Below are 21272 nucleotides of genomic sequence, written 5' to 3' on the forward strand. Positions count from 1 at the left end.
TTCTTCCTTTGCTCCTTCTGAGTTTCTGAGAAGAAAGTGGTTAACCCTCTGCTCCTAGTACCGGCCTTACCTTCAGCTTGTTCTCCTTCCGGTTGACAATGACGGCAGTGATCTGCTGGTCCATGAAGATCAGGATGGTCACCAGCAGGGCAGGCAGGATGCTCGCTGGGTATACCCACCACGGGTTCTTCCCAAAGGGGGCCACGAACCAGCCTCGGTCAGGCCGTGTGGGCTAAGTGGGAGCAAACAGAGAGGGGCCCATTCCTCTCTCGCTTGTCCCAGGGCACTTGCCACCTGGCCTGCTGTCCCACCTCCTCGACTTTCCCTGATCTGGGGTACTTTTCAAGTGAAATCTTTTCCCTTAAACACATTAGGTACCTGCAACTTTAGACTAAATTCAGACATGGGAAGGAGCATGTATGCAGACAGTGTCTGTAAAACTAAGGAGGTAGTTTGCTGCAATAGCCCCGAGATTGGGCAGGAAACGTGGAGGTGTGGATCAGAGGCCAGCCAGGAGAAAGAATGCACTCACTACAAATAACAAACAGCAGAAATGAGGCCCAACAGAAAATAAAGAAATGGGTGGGCTCAGGGCCAACAGCTTCTGCCTCTCCTGAGTCACCTGTATGGGAGCATTCTAGAATTGTCTGCAGAATGCTGACCATCAGTTCAGTTCTGCATGTTAAGGATGAGGAACTATCTGTGCAGGAGCTTTATCTTTTTTTTATTTAAGAAAAAAAAAAAAGAGTTACTTTAATTTCCAGGCCAATGTGAGTTAAATGAGATGTGTTTAAGCTCCTTAGGAGAATCCTGAAACAATAATGTCTTGAAGGTCAAGACCTCAGAAGCTGAGTAGGGTGGTTCATGCCTGTAATCCCAGCACTTTGGCAGGAGGATCACTCGAGCCCAGGAGTTAAACACCAGCCTGGGCAACATAGGGAGACTCCATCTCTACAAAAAAATACAAAAATTAGCCGGGTGTTGTGGTATGCACCTATATAGTCCCAGCTATTTGGGAGGCTGAGGCAGGAGGATCACTTGAGTCCAGGAGGTTGAGGCTGCAGTGAGCTGTGACTGCACTACTGCAATGTAGCCTGGGCAACAGAGTGAGACTTTGCCAAAAAAAAAAAAGACCTTAAAGACAGGGAGAGGAAGTTCTAAAATCTGGACATCTGGACTTCATACTCTGGTGAGATGGTTGTTGCTCTTATGAGGGAGTAGTTCTGAGTTTAGCTACAAGTATATGTCACCGATTCTGGACAAGTGAGTAATTTCTAAGCAGTGGTTCTCAAACTTGAACATACTCTAGGTCACCTGAAGGGCTTGTTAAAATGCAGATTGCTGGTTCAACCCCCTAGCTTTTCTGATTCCACAGGTGGGGCTGCGAAATTGCATTTCTAATGAGTTCCCCTTGACTGCGATGCTGTGATATTGGTCTGAAGATCACACTTTGAGAATCACTATTCTAAGGGTTCAGTTTCAACAGATTCTATTTGGGTCAGCTTGTAGAGTGCCAGAGGTCAGGGAACTGGAGACCTTCAAGCAGGAATCAAGAGGCTTCCACTGGGTTGGAGGGTGAATTCCAGTGCTTTCGTCACCTCATGGCTACAGATCAGGATTTCACGGTGAATATGTCACCCTTCCCCACCCTACCTCAAAGGATCAGCTCCTGGGAGCCAGTGTTCAGGAAAGGTGGTGCACAGACAGAGAACTAACATGGTCTCTTGGCTGAGAGAAGAGAGTTTGATCAGCACAGAGGGGAAAGAATCTGCAGCTGGTGGGCAGGCAAGGGGCAAACCTTGATGACACTGGGCACGTGCAGCTTGGGGGTTGCCAGGCCAAAACAGGCATCGATTCCACAGAACATCAGGATGGAGAAAACAATGGAAAAGTCAGCCACCAGGGCCCGGACCTGCAGACAGGAGATAAGCAAGTGAAAGCAAGTGAGTGAAGCACCCACCCAGCTCCAGGTAGCCCCAGTCCTCAGGCAGCAAAGAGGTGAACTGTTACAGTCTAGGCTCGAATCTGTACTCTGCTCGAGAGGTGTAATGACTCTTATCCAGCAGGTGTGATGAGGGCAAAGGCTGAACTCTGAAGCAAACCTTAGCTCCTACAAACCTGTGACAGGTTATCGTACCCCACCTGGGCTGGGAGGGAGGCTCCCCAATTCCACTGGGACCATTGGCTATTCTCAGACCTTTTGTCCACCAAGAGCCTCTTGTTCCTCTGTTTCTCAGGAGGCCCTTCTAGGCCAGGTTCTGAACTTGGAGGCTCTTCCTAGACGAAGTTCTAAACCTGACCTTCCTGCCCATTCTGAATCAATGTCCTTCAACCTCTCTCCAAACCAATTCTATGTCTAGAAGTCTCATGGCAGAGGGTCTCCCCATGTCTACCCTGTGGCCATTTTTATATCTTTTCAGAGAAGTCAATTTGAAGGGCAGGGGCAGGTGACAGTACATTGACTTCATTCCCTGCATTCCCTTCTTCTCTTTAAATTTTTATTAACATAATATCTGTAATTGGTTAAAAACCCACAGAGTGGAAAAAGACTTAAGGGAAAAGCAAAGTCTCCCGCCTCCCCTTTTCTCGATCCAGCCCCACCTTCCAGATCCACCCACTATGTCTGCTTAACTTTACTTGTTCTGGAGGTTCCCTCCATATCATTAACTAATATGCATATACTTTAATATTTTCATTTACTAATTTAAGGGATTTTCTATCGATAAGAATTTAGCTTTACTTACACTATGCCTCCTGTCCTTTCCTTATTTTTAATCTTTGATGGTTAATTTTAAGCTCCTATGGGTTTCCTTTGTACTTTAATGTTATATAATGAAACCTCTCTTTCCGTTAGCTTTGGCTAATATCTCTCATTCTCCATCTTGCAAGGTGAGGACCACTGCTTTTATCCTCCTACCTCCTCTCTCTTCCCCTTCTCTCTTCCTTCCTGTGATACCTCCACTTTGACCTTTCCACTGTCAAAGCTGAGAACACTCATATCTTGTTCTGTAAACACATGCCTTGTGTGTTTTATCTAAGTCAATTCCAAAAGTTGAAAATTAATAATAGCTTTATATTATTATGATCATATAAATATTAGTCACAGAAGAACCAAGTAGTGTTCTAGGTTTATACTTCCTTTTCTATAATATTCCTAGCATACAGGTCAAAACCACATGAATGGTTATTAAGTTAAACCACATGAATTTGCCATTTTTTGTATGTCAAAACAACCAGATATGGGCAATTCACATGGTCCAACCTAATCAGAGAGTGCCAGTTGCTCTGATGTATCTGTTTACACTTCTACCTACTGCTTTTCATCTCCAACATCTGGTGTCCTGAGATCTTTATCTTCCAATCTGATGAGTATGAAATGGTGTGGCCTCATTCCTCTCTGCAACCCAAAATGCCAGGAGGCAACTGAGCAACTTTTAAGTAATATGAGGGGAAAAAAAGTTGGTGATGCAAGAACTTCATGCTATATGAATTACTTTTTATCCTTCAGGCAACAGATATTTTCAGATACAGTGACTGCTTGAGAATTTTTACATAAGAGGAGATTTAGGGATATGCTCTGGGCTGGAAGTGGGGAGGAAGGAAGAGAACTTGTCTTGAGGATGCACTTGTGCTGTAAGCAAATTATTTTTTTTATATACTACGAAGCTCCCTAGGGTACCTTTTTTTCAGTCTTTAGGAAATTTGAGAATAATTCAACTATTTACAGCAGATATTTTATCATTATGATTAGAAGCAGTAGCAGCTGCAATATTTAGTTAGATGGCTTTAGGGGAGTGTAATAGAGTTTACGATGGGAAGGTGTTGCTAAGATTCTTCCGAGTATGCCCACCAGGGCGTAGTCACTGCTTACATATGCAAGTGCTGTTTTGATTAATAAATGTTTTATTCCAGCCACAAACAGATAGAAAATAAAATTTAAAACAGTAGTTAAGGCTGGGTGCCGTGGGTCACACCTGTAATCCCAGCACTTTGGGAGGCTGAGGTGGACAGATCACCTGAGGTAAAGAGTTCAAGACCAGACTAGCCAACATGGTGAAACCCTGGTCTCAAGTAAAAATACAAAAATTAGCTGGGCGTGGTGGTAGTCGCCTGTAGTCCCAGCTATTCGGGAGGCTGAGGCAGAAGAATCACTTAAACTTGGGAGATGGAGGTGGCAGTGAGCTGAGATCGCGCCACTGCACTCCAGCCTGGGTGACAGAGTGAGACTCTGTCTCAAAAAAATAATAATTAAAAAATAAAATAGCAGTTAGCTTTTATGATAGTATAAAAAAATCAAGTACCTAGGAATAAATCTAATAAAAAATGTTCCAGACTTCAAGATCAAAACATATAAAACATTATGGAGAGAAAGAAGACCAAAATAAATGAAGTATACCACACTCATAAATCAGAACACTCAAAATTTGAAAGATGTAAATTCTTCCCAAATTGACATACAGAGTCAAGATAATCCCATCAAAATTCCAACAAGTTTTTATTTTGGTGAAATTTAAGATGATTCTAAAATTCATGTGGAAATGGAAAGGGCCAAGAAAATATTATATAAAAAGGACAAAGAGGAAGGGCGCGGTGGCTCAAGCCTGTAATCCCAGCACTTTGGGAGGCCGAGGCGGGTGGATCACGAGGTCAAGAGATCGAGACCATCCTGGTCAACATGGTGAAACCCCGTCTCTACTAAAAATACAAAAAATTAGCTGGGCATGGTGGTGCGTGCCTGTAGTCCCAGCTGCTCAGGAGGCTGAGGCAGGAGAATTGCCTGAACCCAGGAGGTGGAGGTTGCGGTGAGCCGAGATCACGACATTGCACTCCAGCCTGGGTAACAAGAGCGAAACTCCGTCTCAAAAAAAAAAAAAAAAAAAAGGACAAAGAGAGAGAGAGTTTGGGAGACTTACAAGCTACAGAAATGAAGACTGTGATACTGATATATAAATAAACTGGTAAAACAGAATAAAGAACCCAGAAACAGACCCTGACATATAGGAATATTTTATATATAGCAAAGGAAGTATTGCAAAGCAATGGAGAAAGAATGGTCTTTTAAAAATACTGGAACAATTGACTATTTATATAAAATCACAAAGAAACAGTATCTCACAGTCTACATCAAAATCAGTTCTGATGGATTGTATATCTAACATGAAAGGAAAAACAATGAAGCTTTTAGAAGGCAACATACAAGAATATCTTCTGTCCAATATTTTCCTTGAGGAAAGTTTCATATATTCAATTACAATAAAACTAAGAATTTCTGTTAATCAAAAGATACTATTAAGGATGTAAAAAGAAAAAAACAGTTACAGAGTGGGAGAAGATTTCACAACACATATAGTCACAAAAACATTTCTACCCAAAATATATAAAGAACTCTTGCAAATCAGAAAGGCAGACAAACCAACAGAAAATGTGCAAGAGGCAGGTGCAGTGGCTCATGCCTGTAATCCCAGCACTTTGGGAGGCCAAGGCGGGCAGATCGCTTGAGGTCAGGAGTTTGAGACCAGCCTAGCCAACATAGTAAAACCCTGTCTCTACTAAAAATACAAAAATTAAGCTGGCGTGGTGGCAAGTGCCTGTCATCCCAGCTACTCAGGAGGCTGAGGCAGGAGAATCACTTGAACCTGGGAGACAGAGGTTGCAGTGAGCCGAGATCGCACCACTGCACTCCAGCCTCGGAGACAGAGTGAGATTCCATCTCAAAAAAAAAAAAAAGAAAGAAAAAAAAAGAAAATGTGCAAGAGATTTCAATAGATACTTCCAAAAAGAAAGTCAGCTGGCCATATGGTCAGTAAGTACAGGAATAGCTGTGTTTTCACTTTCATTAATCATCAGGAAAGTGAAAAATTAAAAAAACAAAAAACCGAGATACTACTGTACAAAAAGACTAAAGATAAAAGCCTGATGATACCAAGTGTTGTCAAGAGGACTGGCCAACAAGGTAACACAGTTCTCTCTGACTTAACTTGAAAAACCCCAGTGAGCCAGTGCTCACATGGAGTCCATCCTGACAGTGGACCAGAACCCTCTCTGGGGAATGCAGCAGCGGTCTGACTGCAGGTCCCCTCCTAACAGCAGGATATGCTTACCTTAGTAGGAAAATAGCGGCTGAATTTGAACTTCTTCAGGGTCAGGGTCATGGAGTATGTCCCAAAGAAAAGGATGAAGGACATGAGCGCCAGGTCTGGGATAAACTTGCAGGAGTTCCCAAGCAGGCGCCCGCCATAGCTCAGACACTCTTTCTTGCTCAATAGGGACCAGTCCAGCGCTGTGAGGTTAAGGGGGTTGTACTTGGAGACCAAGCACAGGAGAGAATGGGTCAGCATCTTCCTGGTGGGTCAGCTGTGTCCTTCCCCCAGCAGTTCCCAGGCAGTCGGCATACCTTCCCACCCTCTGAGGGACCCCAGCCCTCCTGTCCATGATGGTGACCTCAGCAACAGAGTGATGTTCCTGGGGACCAGCTGATTCAAGGAATGACAAGCTCCCTGGGAAGATTAGGAGCTCACATGTGTTTCTTCATTGTGTTCTAAGATGCACTGCTGTGCTATCAAGGAGGAAAAGTGCAGAGGGAGGATGCCTTCCCCATCAGCAGGCCTGGCTCCCATCAACCAACCACAGGTCCTGTCGCACCTCCTTCCTGGAGTGTCTCATCTTTATTCTCTCCCCTCCATCCCCTCTGTCCCACCCTTTCACATATGAGGGCTCACATTCCTTTTTCATTCCCCTCTTGAATCATTTCAGCCCCTCCCCACCTTGGTGTCCCAGATGCCTAAAATCCAGGGCATACACAACAGTGAATTTTTATATATAAATTATATATACATATATATATTCCTAAGATTGGCCAGGTATGGTGGCTCACACCAGCAATCTCAGCATTTTGGGAGGCTGAGGTGGGGAGATCACTTGAGGTCAGGAGTTTGAGACCAGCCTGGCCAACATGGTGAAACCCTGTGTCTACAAAAATACAAAAATTAGCTGGGTGCGATGGCATATGCCTGTAATTCCAGATACTTGGGAAGTTGAGGCAGGAGAATTGCTTGAACCAAGGTGGAGGAGGTTGCAGTGAGCCAAGATCGCAACACTGTACTCCAGCCTGGGTGACGGTAAGACTCTGTCTCAAAAAGAAAAAAAAAAAAAAAGAACAGCCAGCCAACCTTCAGAGTCATGAGGATTATAATTGCAACTGCTGCTGATTTTGCCCACTAAATTTGAGGATAGTTGTTATGCAGCAATAGACAGCTGATACAAGTAAGGAAGTCAGAAACTGTTCTTCATGGCACACAACTGTTCCATATAGGACTGTCTTGCATTCTGGGCCCTGTCTACTGAGTGTTAGCTCATCCCTCAATCACCAAAGCAACTTAAAGTGTTCCCTCCAGGGTAGCATTCCTCTGCTGCCCTCCCTGGTCTGGCCCCACATCCCTTTCCCAGCTTGTCTCTTGTGGTTCCCTGTCCGAGCCCCACCCGAACCCCACCTTAGCTGGCCTAGCCCACCCACTAGCCTCTGCACAGGTTTTGTGTTTTCCTCTCTTGCCCTTCTGTCTATGCTATTCCTTCACTCTGGAATGTGCTTTTCTCTGCTGAGCCAACTTTTCCCCAACCTTGAAGACCAGGTTGCATTCTACTTCCTCTTTGAGGGTTTCCTTGGCTCCTCCAGCAGCCTTCTTTCCTGCCTTCAAGATTGAAGTACACATTTGGCCTATATTTAATGCATGGTGCATTCTGCTTATGCTGTCCTATAACTTTTCAGGTTCTTTTTCACAAATATATTAAAAACAAATTTGAGGACAGGGACCGTGTTGGTTTCTCAGATGTCTTTTTTAACCTTCAGTGCACACGGCACCTTGCATATAATAGGGATTCAGAAATAGGCACTGACTGATTCTGTTCTTTCTCTCTGAAAATAGATATTTGGCCAGCCTGGGCAACATAGTGAGACCCTGTCTTTACAAAAAATTTAAAAATTAGCTGGGCATGGTGGCTGATGCCTGTAGTCCTAGCTACTAAGGAGGCTGAGGCAAGAAGATCACTTGAGCTCAGGAATTTGAGGCTGCAGTGATAATATAATCATTCCACTACATTCCAGCCTGGGCAAAAACCCCTGATCTTTGAAAAATATTAAGTTAAATTGCGAACTGGGATGTGTGTAGGCAGAGCAGTCAACTGCCTAGGCAGGAATAACTTAAGAAGCAATCTTGGGGAGAGTAAAAGCTCACAAATGTCCCCCAAGTCCTACCAGGTGCTACCTTCATCTGGAATTGAACTTCCTATCATTAAGCCACTATGGCTAGGATGCTGGCTCCTGAAGACTACTGTCATTATTGAAAAGGTAGACCATACCTTAGGCCCCAGAGACTAAGGTTGTGCAAAGGACACATTCGATTCATTGAGGAAGGAACACTAATAAATTCTCTGGGGCTGGAGAGTGGCACTGTTGGGAATTGGGGGTCCTAGGGAGAAAGAGAAGGAAGAAGGCAGAAAGATGAATGGGAGACTTTGCTTAAAGCTTTGTGCAGCCCTATTTACCGTTCCTCACCTCTACCTCCCCTTCCTTTGTGTGTGTGTCATATTATCAGTATTATTTTTGAGACCAGGTCTCACTCTGTCACCCAGGCTGGAGTGCAGTGGCACGATCTTGGCTCACTGCAACCTCCGCCTCCTGGGGTGAAGCAATTCTTGTGCCTCAGCCTCTCAGGTAGCTGGGATTATAGGTGTGTGCCACTACACCCAGCTGGTATCATATTATTAATACACATGGGGCTGGGCACAGTGGTTCTCTTCTGTAATCCCAGCACTTGAGCCCAGGAGTTCGAGACCAACCAGGGCAACATGGTGAAACCCCATCTCGAAACCAGCCTGGCCAACATGGTGAAACCCTGTCTCTACCCTGGGAGGTGGAGGTTGCAGTGAGCCAAGATTGTGCCACTGCACTCCAGCCTGGGTGACAGAGTGAGACTCCCTCTCAAAAAAAAAAAAAAAAAAAAACAAAAAACAAAAAAACCCACACACACACCCAAAAAAGCCAAAACAAAAACAAAAACAAAAACATGGAGTTAAGAGAAAGGCATGTTTTTAAGTGGGATGTTTACAGTGTATACCTTAAAAAAAAAGTGTGCATTTACAAAGTTCTGCAGGTGACCCTGATGTATGGCTGGAGCTGACCTCTGCAAGTCTGGGTGGCCATAGTTGGTCTCATTTCCAAAATGTTTTCTCATTCCTCCTACAAACAAAAGTACTCAAACATCTGACATAAGAGGAAAGGACTTACCAGAGAAGCGTTGGTGTCTGGTGCCAGTGGGGCTGAAGCATTGAACACGGTTGTATTCACTGTGGATAAGCACATGACACAGGGCAGGGTCAGCAGCTGTGGGGCCAGGAGCTGCATTCCCAACCCCTTCCCATCTCCCTTCAGCTCCTCAGAGCCAATGCCTGGCTTCCATTGTGAGAGCAGCTCCCTCTCCACCTTCCTGACTTTGCCCCAGTTAGGGAAGGCCTGGTTGGACAGAGCCTAGGCCACAACTCTGACAGAGCAGCTGGGCCAGAACAGCACCTGCCTGATGACAAGAGCTTGTTTTAAAAATTGAAGCAGGGAGTCTGGGGTCACAACAAAGTGTTAAGACAAGCTGGCGGATAACATGCCTTGAGAATCCTCACTGGTCACTGGGCTGTTAGACTTAAAAATGTTCAAAGAACTTATTCTATGCCATGCTCTATGCCAAGCCCTTACATATATCCATGTATTTAATTCCCAAATCTTCACCAAATATGCCCACTTTACAGATGAGGTAACTGAGGCCCAGAGAGGTTATGTAATTCACCCAAGGTCACATAGCTCATGCTTGGAGCCATGATCCCATCCCAGGAAGGCTGGTCCAGAGCCTATAAACTTCCCAGCTCTACAGAGTAAACTTCCCTGACCTGTTCACCTCCACAGATACATCCCTTCTCTTCCAGCCCTCCTTTTATTTTTTTTGCGATGGAGTCTTGCTCTCTTGCCTAGGCTAGAGTGCCGTGGTGTGATCTTGGCTCACTGCAACCTCCACCTCCAGGATCAAGTGATTCTCGTGCCTCAGCCTCCCAAGCAGCTGGGACTATAGGCATGTGCCACGGCACCTGGTTAATTTTTTATATTTTTAGTAGAGACAGGGTTTCACCATGTTGGGCAGGCTGGTCTTGAATTCCTGACCTCAAGTAATCTGCCCACCTGAGGCTCCCAAAGTGCTGGGATTACAGGCATGAGCCACTACGTCCGGCCCATATGTGCTTTTTCTTAAAAGTCAGCTAGTCCTGACAGAACTTGTTGCTTTGATATTATCTTTTCTAATCTGCCAAATGCAAGCTGAGGAAAGTTAAACGAAGGTCCAGGCCCTGAAGCAGAATCGGGAACCCAAATGTGCTGCTCTCAGCGGGTGTCTCTGCATCCCTTGCTGGGTACTTCCCTACCCTGGCCTCAGTGTTCCTAATTGTATGTGAATCACATGAGGGTCTACAGGGAGAGTTTCAAGGAATCCCAGTCGCTCATCTCTCCTTTCCATGTGGACCTTCTGCTCCCCACTTCTGTGATCTGTCCTGCCTCCCCTGTTCCTCATTCATAGGGCCAGGCTCCACAGGGATGTGGCCACCTACAGGAAGCCAGGCTTTGAAGGCCTGCTGCCCTCTCTCTTCCTCCTGAACTGCAAGGTTGGAGGCAAAGGCCAGGCCTGCCTCACCGTCCTCCTCCAGTGAAGGCAGACCAAGTAGTCCCTCGGCAGCAGGTCTGGAGAGAGAGGGAGCGGGCCCACCAGCCAACTTGCTGGCAATATGTCTGAAATGCAGTGTAAGCCTGACATGGCTCCTGCTGGCTGTCCACAGTTGGTTAGAAACCCAGAAAGAAGAAGGGTATGTCTTGGGGCTTCTCCCAACCTCCAACAGGCTGTCCATAGGGCTGATACGACTATAGGGCCCAGCTATGTTGCTCAGTCCCAGGCCAGCTGATGCTGAGTGGCTAAGGAATTTTGACTTGACCCAGGACAGAATATTCCTAGAAGCTCTACAAACCCAGAGGTTTGTTAGGCTTGTTCTGAGAAAGGCTTCATTTATTAGAAACCGGGGTCATCTACTGCCTTTCCTCACATCAGTGACCAAAAGAACATGATGTACAATTAATGATGGAGACAGAGAAGCTGGGAAGGAAGGCTGACTCAGGACTTCTCGCTCAAATGCTAGAGAACTCCTGGCTGATGCTTGAGCCTGGGGAGTTCAGATGTCTTTTTCACTACCCAATGTCTTCGGACCACCTTTGACGTCTTCTGCTTATGCTTATCAATTCTTTCATATTGAAAACTTTGTAGGGTTTATCTGAAAGTCAGTTGAGAAGAAGATGAAAGAAATATAACATGGAAAATTTCAGAAAGGGTCCAAGTATAAAACATTTTTAAATTCCAGTGTTTACAAAGTGGTACTCACTTGGGATTGAAAGCAGCCAAATCAGTGTGTGCAGCATTCATAAACAGAATACAAATAAATTACAATGGAAGCAAAAGCAAATACAAAGAAAGTGCCCCAAACAAGCTTTTATGATGAAGAGTGACAAGGAGTGAGAGTATACCATAGTAAGACTGGGCTTCGCAGTAAAACTAGGAATATGGGCTTGTTACTAAGTAGGTGGCCTGTAGACTGGGAAAGAAACCCTCCACAGTTCATCCCCCTCATCCCACTCTCCTAAATGTATAGAATTTTCCTTTCCATATTATCTTAATCAAAACTAACTTATTCTAGTTCTGTGAAGAAATTGAAATTTAATCTTATTGGGGTTTAGTGGCCAATAACGACCCATTATTACTGATAGTTCAATAGAGCAACAGCTCTCAAACTTGACAGTGCGTCAGAATCAATTGGAAGACTTAATATATGTCTAGTTGGATCCTACTCCAGAGTTTCTTCTTCCTCCCTTCTTCCCTTCCTTCCTTCCTTCCCCCCACCCCCTGAAATAGAGACAGGGTCTGGCTATGTTGTCCAGGCTGGTGTCAAACTCCTGGGTTCAAGCAATCCTCCTGTCTCAGCCTCCTGATTAGCTGGGACTACAGTTGTGCACCACTATGCCCAGCCAGAGTTTCTGATCAGCAGGTCTGGGGCAGGAGGCTAATAATTTGCATTTCTAGAAAGTTCCCTGATGCTGCTGGTCCAGGGACCACATTTTGAGAACCATGACAACAGCATGACCCCAAAGAATGAGGTAACATCAGGTACCTGGGCAAAGCCAGAGAGGAAGATATTTGGGAACAGGTGGCTTCATTATGTCACTCATAATGTACCTTATACACTCCTATGGCCCTTGTTCCTAGAGCAGCCCTGGGTTTGATTTTTCTTAAGGACAGATGATTCTCAGAATGGCCAAAGTGGCCAGGCCCAGTGGTTCACACCTGTAATCCCAGCACTTTGGGAGGCCGAGGTGGGTGGATCACCTGATGTCAGGAGTTTGAGGCCAACCTGGCCAACATGGTGAAACCCCATCTCTACTAAAAGCACAAAAAAAAAAAATTAGCCTGGCGTGGTGGCACATGCCCGTAGTCCCAGCTACTCAGGAGGCTGAGGCAGGAGAGCTGCTTGAACCTGGGAGGCAAAGGTTGCAGTGAGCTGAGACCGTGCCATTGCACTCCAGACTGGGCGACACGAGTGAGACTCCATCTCAAAAAAAAAAAAAAAAAAAAAAAAAAAAAAAGGTCAAAGCTCCTCATATAACCCTAGAATTTGGATCATTTCTAAAAGAGATCAAGGATGTGTGCTTCTAGAAGCTATATTTGTGTAAAACTTATGTCAATGCAACACTGAATCTGTAGTATAGAAGATACAAACACATGGGAAGGTCCTGATGGGGCTTCCCCACAGAGGCAGGATTTGTTCCAGGGTAGAATCTAAAGGGCCTGCCTGCAGGTAGGAGCCCCTCTGGGGAAGCAATATGCCTTGGCTCAGGATGAAGGGTAGCTTCACCTGTTATTAGATTTTAGTGGATTAACTCAAAATAATGACAAGAAAAAAGAAGTCTGGACTTCTTTACAAAATCACTGCAGTCACAGAGAGAAGAGGGTATAATTAACACTAAGTTCCCAGAAGGCAGGACATCATTATCTTCCACAAGGCCAAAAGTAGGGTACACAATAATTGTGCAGCAAATATTTTTGATTGACTTATGATTGATTTTCTTTATACCCACAGTAATGTACTAAGGGGCTAAACAACCCACTATCCACTTATTTCCTTCAACTCAATTGGGGTACAGATTTGGAAACCCCACAGGAATCCCAGGAGACCAGCAGGGCCTACATTGAAAGCCCTCTTTTACAGCCAGGGAAATGGAGGCTTGGCGTGACCTTGGGTGGTCTCTGAACCTCAGTTTGCTCTCTGTGAGTCTGGCCTCGGTGCTTAGAGATGTGTGTATAGACCTCCTGCTCCTGCTCTGCAGCACCCTGGGCACTCTGGACACATGCCACTGAAGGCTCTCAGGTGCACGATCGTGACTATGAAGGAGGCTCAGACTCTATGAGAAGCCTTAACTTACAGAGGACAGGTTTTTGGCCAGAAAGTAACTTCACAGGTGTGGCACTGGGTATTATCAGGTTGACTCCACCTATACAGGAATCCTTTTTACAATATCCTTGGCAGATGGACAACCAGACAGTGTCCAGGTAATCCACCAACCAAAGGGGCTGAGAACTCCCATGATGGTAACTCCCATCACTGTAGGTTCTTTCTTAAATTCAGTCAGCATCTGGCTCCCTGGAGCTTCTGCTCTCTGTTCCTCATTCTGCTCTACATCCTGTGGTTTCAGAGGGTGAGCACAGCCCCTCTGTGACATGACAGTTCTTCTCTCATAACTCTCATGTCCCTAAGAGGCTGAATAAGCCCCAGTTATCCAGCTGTTCTCAGATGGCATGGTTGGCAGAGCCTCCACTCTGGACATGTTCCCATCTGTGTGGATGTCCATCCCTCAGGTGTGATCTCACCTTACGAGGTATGTGACCACATGGGCAGCACTGTGTTGGGGACAGCTCATCATATCATGACTTGATGGAGCTGGGAGGAACTTCAGTCATCATCAGGTCTACCCCTGGCCTGGAGTAGGAACTCCTGGACAGGAGGAACTCCTCAGACATGTGGCCTCTACATTTCCCCACACCGAGACAAAGCATGCCTTACACCTTCTTGGGGTATACCTGTACCCTCATGATGATAATCCTGTAACTCTTATTAGAGCTACTATCCCCTTGGTTCCTTTGAAAAACTGGGTTCAAAACCCTGTATTTGCTCCCTTGGAACAGTAAGCCTTTGGCTGAACAGCCCCTCCCCTGCAATAGGAGTAGAGAGCTGTGGTAAAGGTTCAGGGGACCAGAGTTGAGGGGGGTAGGTGAGGGCCCATGGCAAGTCTAGGGTTACTGGTCACCTGTGTCAGGTGCGACACACTCGCACTTGTAGGTTGTGATGAAGTTTGGCTTGAAGTCCACATTGATGGGATAGTACTTGAAGGCACCGATCATCTTCTTGATGGCATCATAGATAAAGATGAAGCTGATGAGGGTGGAGAAGCCCTCCTCAGTGAAGCGGGTGATATATTTGATGATAAAGCTGGCATCTGTGGCCACTAGGATAAGGCACTGGACAGCTGAGTGTAGGCCAATCCAGAGGCGGAACTCCATGTAGTCCAGGCCATTGCCTCTGGAAGACAGAGGGAAGGTGAGGGGCCTCTAGGCCAGGGCTCCTGGTTGTGCTTGGCTCCTCAGACCCACCCCTGCGTGGCTTATCTGTCTTCCTATGGCACAGATGCCCTTCCAGGGACTGTGAAAGACGGGACAGGGACAATTCTGGGGTGCAGCTGTCTATCTTTGAGATCGCATGGGGGTCCAGTGTTTATAAGTAAAAAAAATTTTTGAAGATCTTATGGGGGAGGCAGGAAGGTGCTAAGACATCTCAGTGCTCACACAGTTGGTAACAGACACCAGAGTGAGTGAAAAATGGAATTTTAGAAGAACAGGGCTGAGCAGCCCTTGGAAATGGTCTAGTCCCAACCCTCATGCTGTAGAGGAGGAAACTGAGCCTGGAGTAGTGACGGGAGCTGCCTGGGTCTGGGTGTAGCCTTCTGACCTACAGACCAAGACTCTTCATACACTATACTGCCTATCAAGTCACCACTGCTCACAAACTGAGTGGTATGAATTTTCTCCCCTTGTCATGGCTGGTCCCTATGGGCTGTGCCAATATGCACTAAGATGTCTTAAAGGCAGGTGGCTGGCAGGAGTCAGGAGGGGTCACTGGGTAGCCCTTCCGATGGTTAAAGACGGCTTTGGCACCTCTGCACCACCACCTCCCCTTTGGGCCTATTCCCCTGCCCTGGTCTTGGCATACTGCCGCAAGTATGAGAGCAGGCACTGGGGACCAAGGGACACCTACTTGCTGAAGTCGAAGAGGAGTTTCTCAAAGATGAGGATGGGTCCCGTGCTGCTGAGAATGATGAGAGGCTGTCCCGAGAAGAGGCAGAACAAGGAGCCAGCCATGGCAGTGCCCAGGAAGCTCTCCATCACTCCCTGGGGGCACAAGGAATGTGTGGCTCAGCACAGGCAGGAGAAGGGGCCTCTCCACACAGGCTGCAGCCCAGTGATCTCTCCAAAGGCCCAGGCCACAGTGTTCATCCTTCATTCTGGGCCCTTTCCTCCCTAAATCCTGTTCTCCATCTCCTACTCCCTCCACTACTTGCCAGCATGGCCAGTGTCACTCTCTTTAATTCCATCTGGATAAAGGTCCCATGTGAATTCCTTTTGGCACCCAGGGCCTAGAAAACAGTGGATGTGCTTGTCTCTGTGTCCAATCTACTTCCAGAAGACAGCCCATTTACCCATCTGATTATTCATTCATCCAAACATCTGTCTGGGGCTTTTAGAGGTCAGATAATTCATTCATTCTTTCAAAATCCATTGAGTGTCTGTTACGTACCAGACATTGTGCAAGGTATTAGAAAGCCATCACTGAACAAGATAACACACCTTAATTCTAGTGGGAGATACGGGTAATTAACCAGGCAATTTCCATACAGCAGCGTTTCTCAATCTCACCACAACTGATATTTTGGACTAGATGATACTTTGTTGTGAAGGTCTGTCCTGTGTATTGTAACATGTTTAGTAGCATCCACAGCCTCTACACATTAGATGCCAGTAGCAATCCTCCTCCCAGTTTTAACAATGAAAACTATGGCTAGATATTGTTAAATGTCTCCTGGGGTGAAAATTGTCCCTGTTGAGAGCCACTGCCAAGAGGTGTGCTAAGCTGGGACAGGTCTGGGGTGCCATAGGAGCAAGCAGTAGGGGTAAAGGGGTGGTCAGGAAGGCCTCCCTAGAAGTGGACAAGTACAAGCTGAGATCCAAAAAATGAGCAGAGAATTGGCCAGGGGAAGAGGGTTAAGTGAAGCAACAAGAAACGGTGTCCCAGAAAAAGGGAATACCATATAAAAGGTCTGGAGCTGAAAGACAGCATGTACTTGAAGAACCAAAAGATGATCAGGATTGATGGAAAACAATGCAGAATGGGTGGGTAGGGTAGGAATGCTGAGAAAGAGAATGCTGGGAGATGAGGTGTGAGAGCCAAATAGGGCCATGTGGCGAGGGCCGCACGGGGAAGCTAGGATTTATAGGTCAAGGATAATGCTTAGTTCCTGGTGTAGACAGTTGGGTGAACCATGGTGTCACCTGCTATGCTGGGAAAGCCCAGGGAGCAGCAGGTCAGGAAGGAAGATAATGGATGCAATGTCAGCTGTGTGAACTGGGGTATCCTGAGGGGCAGCCATGTGGACACGACTAGGAGGTACCAGACAAATGGGTCTTCTCCTTGGTGCACTGAGCTTTCCAATGGCTCTACTTTGAAGGCCTCCACCAAAGAAGACCTTTGCCTAAGAGATTGGCGGGTGTCTCTGCTGAGCTGTTTTCCCCAGGGAGGCCTGAGTTGTTGTCATAGTAACAGCTTACCATCCTTCTAAAAATGTCTTAACTCCAAACTAAGAATTCAAGGTTGGTGTTTAAAAAGTGTGGGGAGGAGGCCACAATTAGCACTCCATTAACTGTCTGATTAAATTCACTCTAGTATCAGTAGGAAGAGTACCAAATAACACAGCAGATGATTCCCCTTAACAGTCTGACCTACTTAAAGCATCATTAAATTTGGTCTTTAGTAATGAGATTTAGTTTCAGATCTTTTAATACTGTCGTATTATCATTATTTGAAGGCTAAAGGGTTACAAATAGTGATGGCCTCAACCTGGATGGTAGATGAAACCTTGGTTTTGGGAATTACAGGATGAAGCTACCTGCTGCCACCAGGTGGTGGCAGATCTTACTTTTACACTCAGGTGTGCAGCTCACATATACCTGATAATTGTCGGTAGCATCCCCCAGAAGTCCACCAAAGGTGATTGCGTTGGTGATACAGCCGAGGTAGATGAATAGGATGGCAGAGATGGACTGAATGTGGAAGCCATCATAGAAGTCACTTGGGAACCAGGGCAACTTCCTCTTGATATCCAGACACAGGCCACCGAAGAACCTGCTCAAGACAGGCCGGGCGCTGCTTTCTCACCACTAACACCAGTGCAGGGGCAGGGCTATTTACAAGAACCTGCAGAGTCTGGGGTGAGGAAAGGAACTTGACCGGAGTGGATGGGGCAAAGATCTTTCCACCAGAACATTTGGGGCCAGGGATGAATTCCTGTAGGACTGAGTTTGTGGTTGGCATCCCCCACACTAGGAAGGGTGGACACAGCAGGTTTTGGAGAGGGAAAGTCTGATGGGAATATGTCTCAAGGTAGACCTAACATTCCATGGAGAATGGAAGCCCTGGGGTCCACAGATGGTGGTCCTCCTCACATCCCTGACCATCTGCAGGGTGCCTGCTCTTGGTGAATACAGGTGTGTTTAACTTTCAGTGATAGAAGCATCCCAGGTTATAACAGACTCATTAAGAACAGATTCTAAACCTTATAACTGGTTGGTATTTGTTTTTTTTTTTAATTTTTCTATCTGGAACAGTTGAGTGGGAGATTTTAGGTTTGGAGACATTGTTTACTGGGATTGCTATTCCCATATCCCCCAGCGCAGTCCTTAGCATGGAGTAGAGTTTCTCAACCTCAGTTCTATTTTGGACTGGATACTCCTTTGCTGTAAGGGCTGTCCCGTGCACTGCAGGATGTTTAGCAGCTGCCTGCTAGATGCCAGTAGCAACTCACCTCTCCAGTTGTGACAAACAAAAATGTCTCTGGACATTGCCAAATCCCCTGGACTCTGGGGTAGGGGGACTAAGGAGGGCCAAAGTTGAGAACCACTGGTATAAAGTCAAGGCATTTAAAACATGACTTCGTTCTCAAAGTCATGATTTACATGTAGATTTGCAAGGCCATGTCCTTTCCTAAATCTAGATCAACCTGAGTGGCTCCAAGAGCTGGAAAAAAAACCCAGGCCAAGGCATATTTTCTTAAAAAAAAGAAAAGTTTTTGAATAGGTAAATTAGGTTTTTAAAAAAGGTACTTTTTGAATCGTGTCCTCCCAAAAGATATATATTAAGGCCCTAACATCTACGTAACATCTATACAGAGGTAATCCAATTAAGACAAAGTCATTAGGGTGGGCCCTAATCCAATATGACTGGTGTCCTTATACAAAGAGGAACGTGCTCTGTGAAGACAGGGACACACAGAAGGCCATGTGGTAGAGAGGCAGAGCCGGGGGTGATGCAGCTGCCATCCAGGAACACCAAGGACTGCTGGCCACCACCAGAAGCCAGGAGGAGGCCAGGAAGGATTCTATCCAGAGCCTCAGGGAGCATGGTGGTCCTGCCGACCCCTGCTGTGGAACTCCTGGCCTCCAGAACTGCAGGGAGTAACTTTCTGTGGTTTTAAGCCGCCTAGTTTGTGGTACTTTGTTACAGCAGACCCAGGAAACAGGCACCAAAGGATGTCTAAGAGAAAAGTTTGGGTTCTTCTCTTGTACAGGGTCTCAAATTCCCTTCTCCTGAGGCAACCCTTTTTGGGGATCCATGATGGGGCTCAAGGGCTCTGGGAGGGAAAGAAGGCAGGGGTAACCTGAGGGGGTGCTATAGGCCGTGGTTGGGAAAGATCCCTGGAGGGCAGCTGAGAAGGAGAGAAGTCTAAAGGACAGCAGGGTCACTGTGAGGCTGGGGTGGGCACCTTCCTGTCCAGATAAGCTCCTCCCCAATTTCGTGCACAGCTGGCATCTCTCCATCATCCCCGCTGCTCGTTCCACCGGCCCCACCACCGCCGCCGGCCCCGCCTCCGCCGCCACCACCACCACCTCCGTTGCCTCCTCCAGCAGCTCCGCTACCTCCTCCCACAGAGCCATTCATCTGGCCCAGCTCTGCTAGGGAGAACACAGATTTCCTGGAAGAGAAGGGGGATGAGGGAGAGGGGGACCCCAGAGCACCCCTCACCTCTCCAACCAAAATTATGAAATATCTTAGAAGACAGGCATAAATGCAGAAAATGATCTAACACTATCCACATACAGGTCACCTAGATTTTACAAGTGTTCACATTTAGCCATATTTGCTTCTGATGTAGCTTATTATTTTTATTTTTTTGAGATGGAGTCTTGCTCTGCCTTCCAGGCTGGAGTGCAGTGGCACCTTCTTGGCTCACTGCAACCTCTGCCTCCTGGGTTCAATTGACTCTCCTGCCTCAGCCTCCTGAGTAGCTGGGATTACAAACGCATGCCACCATGCCCGGCTAATTTTTGTATTTTTAGTAGAGATGAGTTTCACCATTTTGGTCAGGCTGGTCTCAAACTCTTTTTTTTGAGACAGAGTTTCGCTCTTGTTACCCAGGCTGGAGTGCAATGGCGCGATCTCGGCTCATCGCAACCTCCGCCTCCTGGGTTCAGGCAATTCTCCTCCCCCAGCCTCCTGAGTAGCTGGGATTACAGGCACGCGCCACCATGCCCAGCTAATTTTTTGTATTTTTAGTAGAGACGGGGTTTCACCATGTTGACCAGGATGGTCTCGATCTCTTGACCTCGTGATCCACCCGCCTCGGCCTCCCAAAGTGCTGGGATTAGACCTCATGATCTGCTTGCCTCAGCTTCCCAAAGTGCTGGGATTACAGGCGTGAGCCACTGCACCTGGCCATCTCGTTATTTTTAAACTTATTTTAAAAATTGTTTTGAGATAGGGTCAAATGCTGTTGCCCAGGCTGGAATATGGTGACATGATCATAGCTCACTGCAGCCTCGACCTCCTGGGCTCAATCAATCCTCCTGCCTCAGCCTCCAGAGTAGCAGGAACTACAGGTGTGTGCCACCATGCCCAGCTAATTTTTTTTTTTTTTTTTTTTCCAGAAACCAGATCTCACTATGTTGCCCAGGCTGGTCTCAAACTCCTGGGCTCAAGTAATCCACTCACCTCGGCCTCCTAAAGTGTTGAGATTACAGGCATGAGCCACCATGCCGGGCCTCAGATGTATTTTAAAGAGAAATAAAATGATACATACAGAGTTGAAGCCTCCTTTTTCTCTCCCTATCGCCCATTCTCATACACACCTCTTGTCAGCAGAGGGCACCTTCTTGGGGGGCTCAATTCGGATATTTGGGTCCCATTCTCCAGGAGGAAGGACGATGACCTCATCCAGAAATTCATCAATTCCTGCGATCAGATCTTCCCGATTGCGGGCTTTGTAGGCCACGTCACTGAAGAGCTGGCAAGGAGAGAGGAGGGAGAAAAAAAGGTCAGGTCTCTTTGTGACGTGCCCAGGAGCACACCACATCTAGTTTTTAAAGAAATCACCGAACCACATCTCCCACTGCCAACTCACTCAGTTTTTGGGAGGGAACCATAGCACACTGGTAAAATATGGCACAACGGGACACAGCAGGCACTGGGGGAAGACAGCCTGTCTTGGATCTGAAGGCCAGGTCTCCATATTCTTGCTTGCAGGACTTTGGTCGAGTTACTTAACCTTTCTGGTTTCAGTTTTTCACACAGCACATACATTAGAAAACCTCTGTAGGGCCCAATCCAAAGAGCTCAGATATTTTACTTCCAATTTTTACTCCTAGCCCTTCACCCTTGGAGGCTCAGCCTGCATTGTTCACACTGTCTCGAGTGTGCTTTCTGACTTGCAGATTCCATGGGGCTATGCTCATGTTTAACCCTTTTCCCATTTAGGAAAAGAAGAGTGCAGCTCACTGCCAGTGGTCATTTAATTTTACATGAAAACACTCTGAGGCCAAAGC

At 46.5% G+C, this 21272-nt stretch overlaps 1 protein-coding gene across 8 annotated transcripts in view; it reads right to left on the reverse strand.

Moving 5' to 3' along the window:
- SLC4A5 (solute carrier family 4 member 5) overlaps nucleotides 1-21272 on the reverse strand; it is a 135910-nt gene that overhangs the window by 17748 nt on the left and 96890 nt on the right. For 6 of the 8 annotated variants that reach the window (XM_032243366.1, XM_032243364.1, XM_032243370.1 and 3 more), the window contains 9 exons: nucleotides 20580-20734; nucleotides 19217-19426; nucleotides 17406-17580; nucleotides 15439-15572; nucleotides 14435-14706; nucleotides 9284-9342; nucleotides 6102-6302; nucleotides 1799-1912; nucleotides 71-232 (listed from right to left, as the gene is read on the reverse strand). In XM_032243366.1, the coding sequence (XP_032099257.1) occupies nucleotides 71-232; nucleotides 1799-1912; nucleotides 6102-6302; nucleotides 9284-9342; nucleotides 14435-14706; nucleotides 15439-15572; nucleotides 17406-17580; nucleotides 19217-19426; nucleotides 20580-20734 (1482 nt within the window). The remainder of the gene's footprint in view (nucleotides 1-70; nucleotides 233-1798; nucleotides 1913-6101; nucleotides 6303-9283; nucleotides 9343-14434; nucleotides 14707-15438; nucleotides 15573-17405; nucleotides 17581-19216; nucleotides 19427-20579; nucleotides 20735-21272) is intronic. The other 2 variants (XM_032243365.1, XM_032243367.1) reach the window with 2 other exon arrangements.

Source organism: Sapajus apella, unplaced genomic scaffold (genome assembly GCF_009761245.1).
Source record: "Sapajus apella isolate SASKATOON/1434 unplaced genomic scaffold, GSC_monkey_1.0 scaffold52, whole genome shotgun sequence".
NCBI lineage: Eukaryota > Metazoa > Chordata > Mammalia > Primates > Cebidae > Sapajus > Sapajus apella.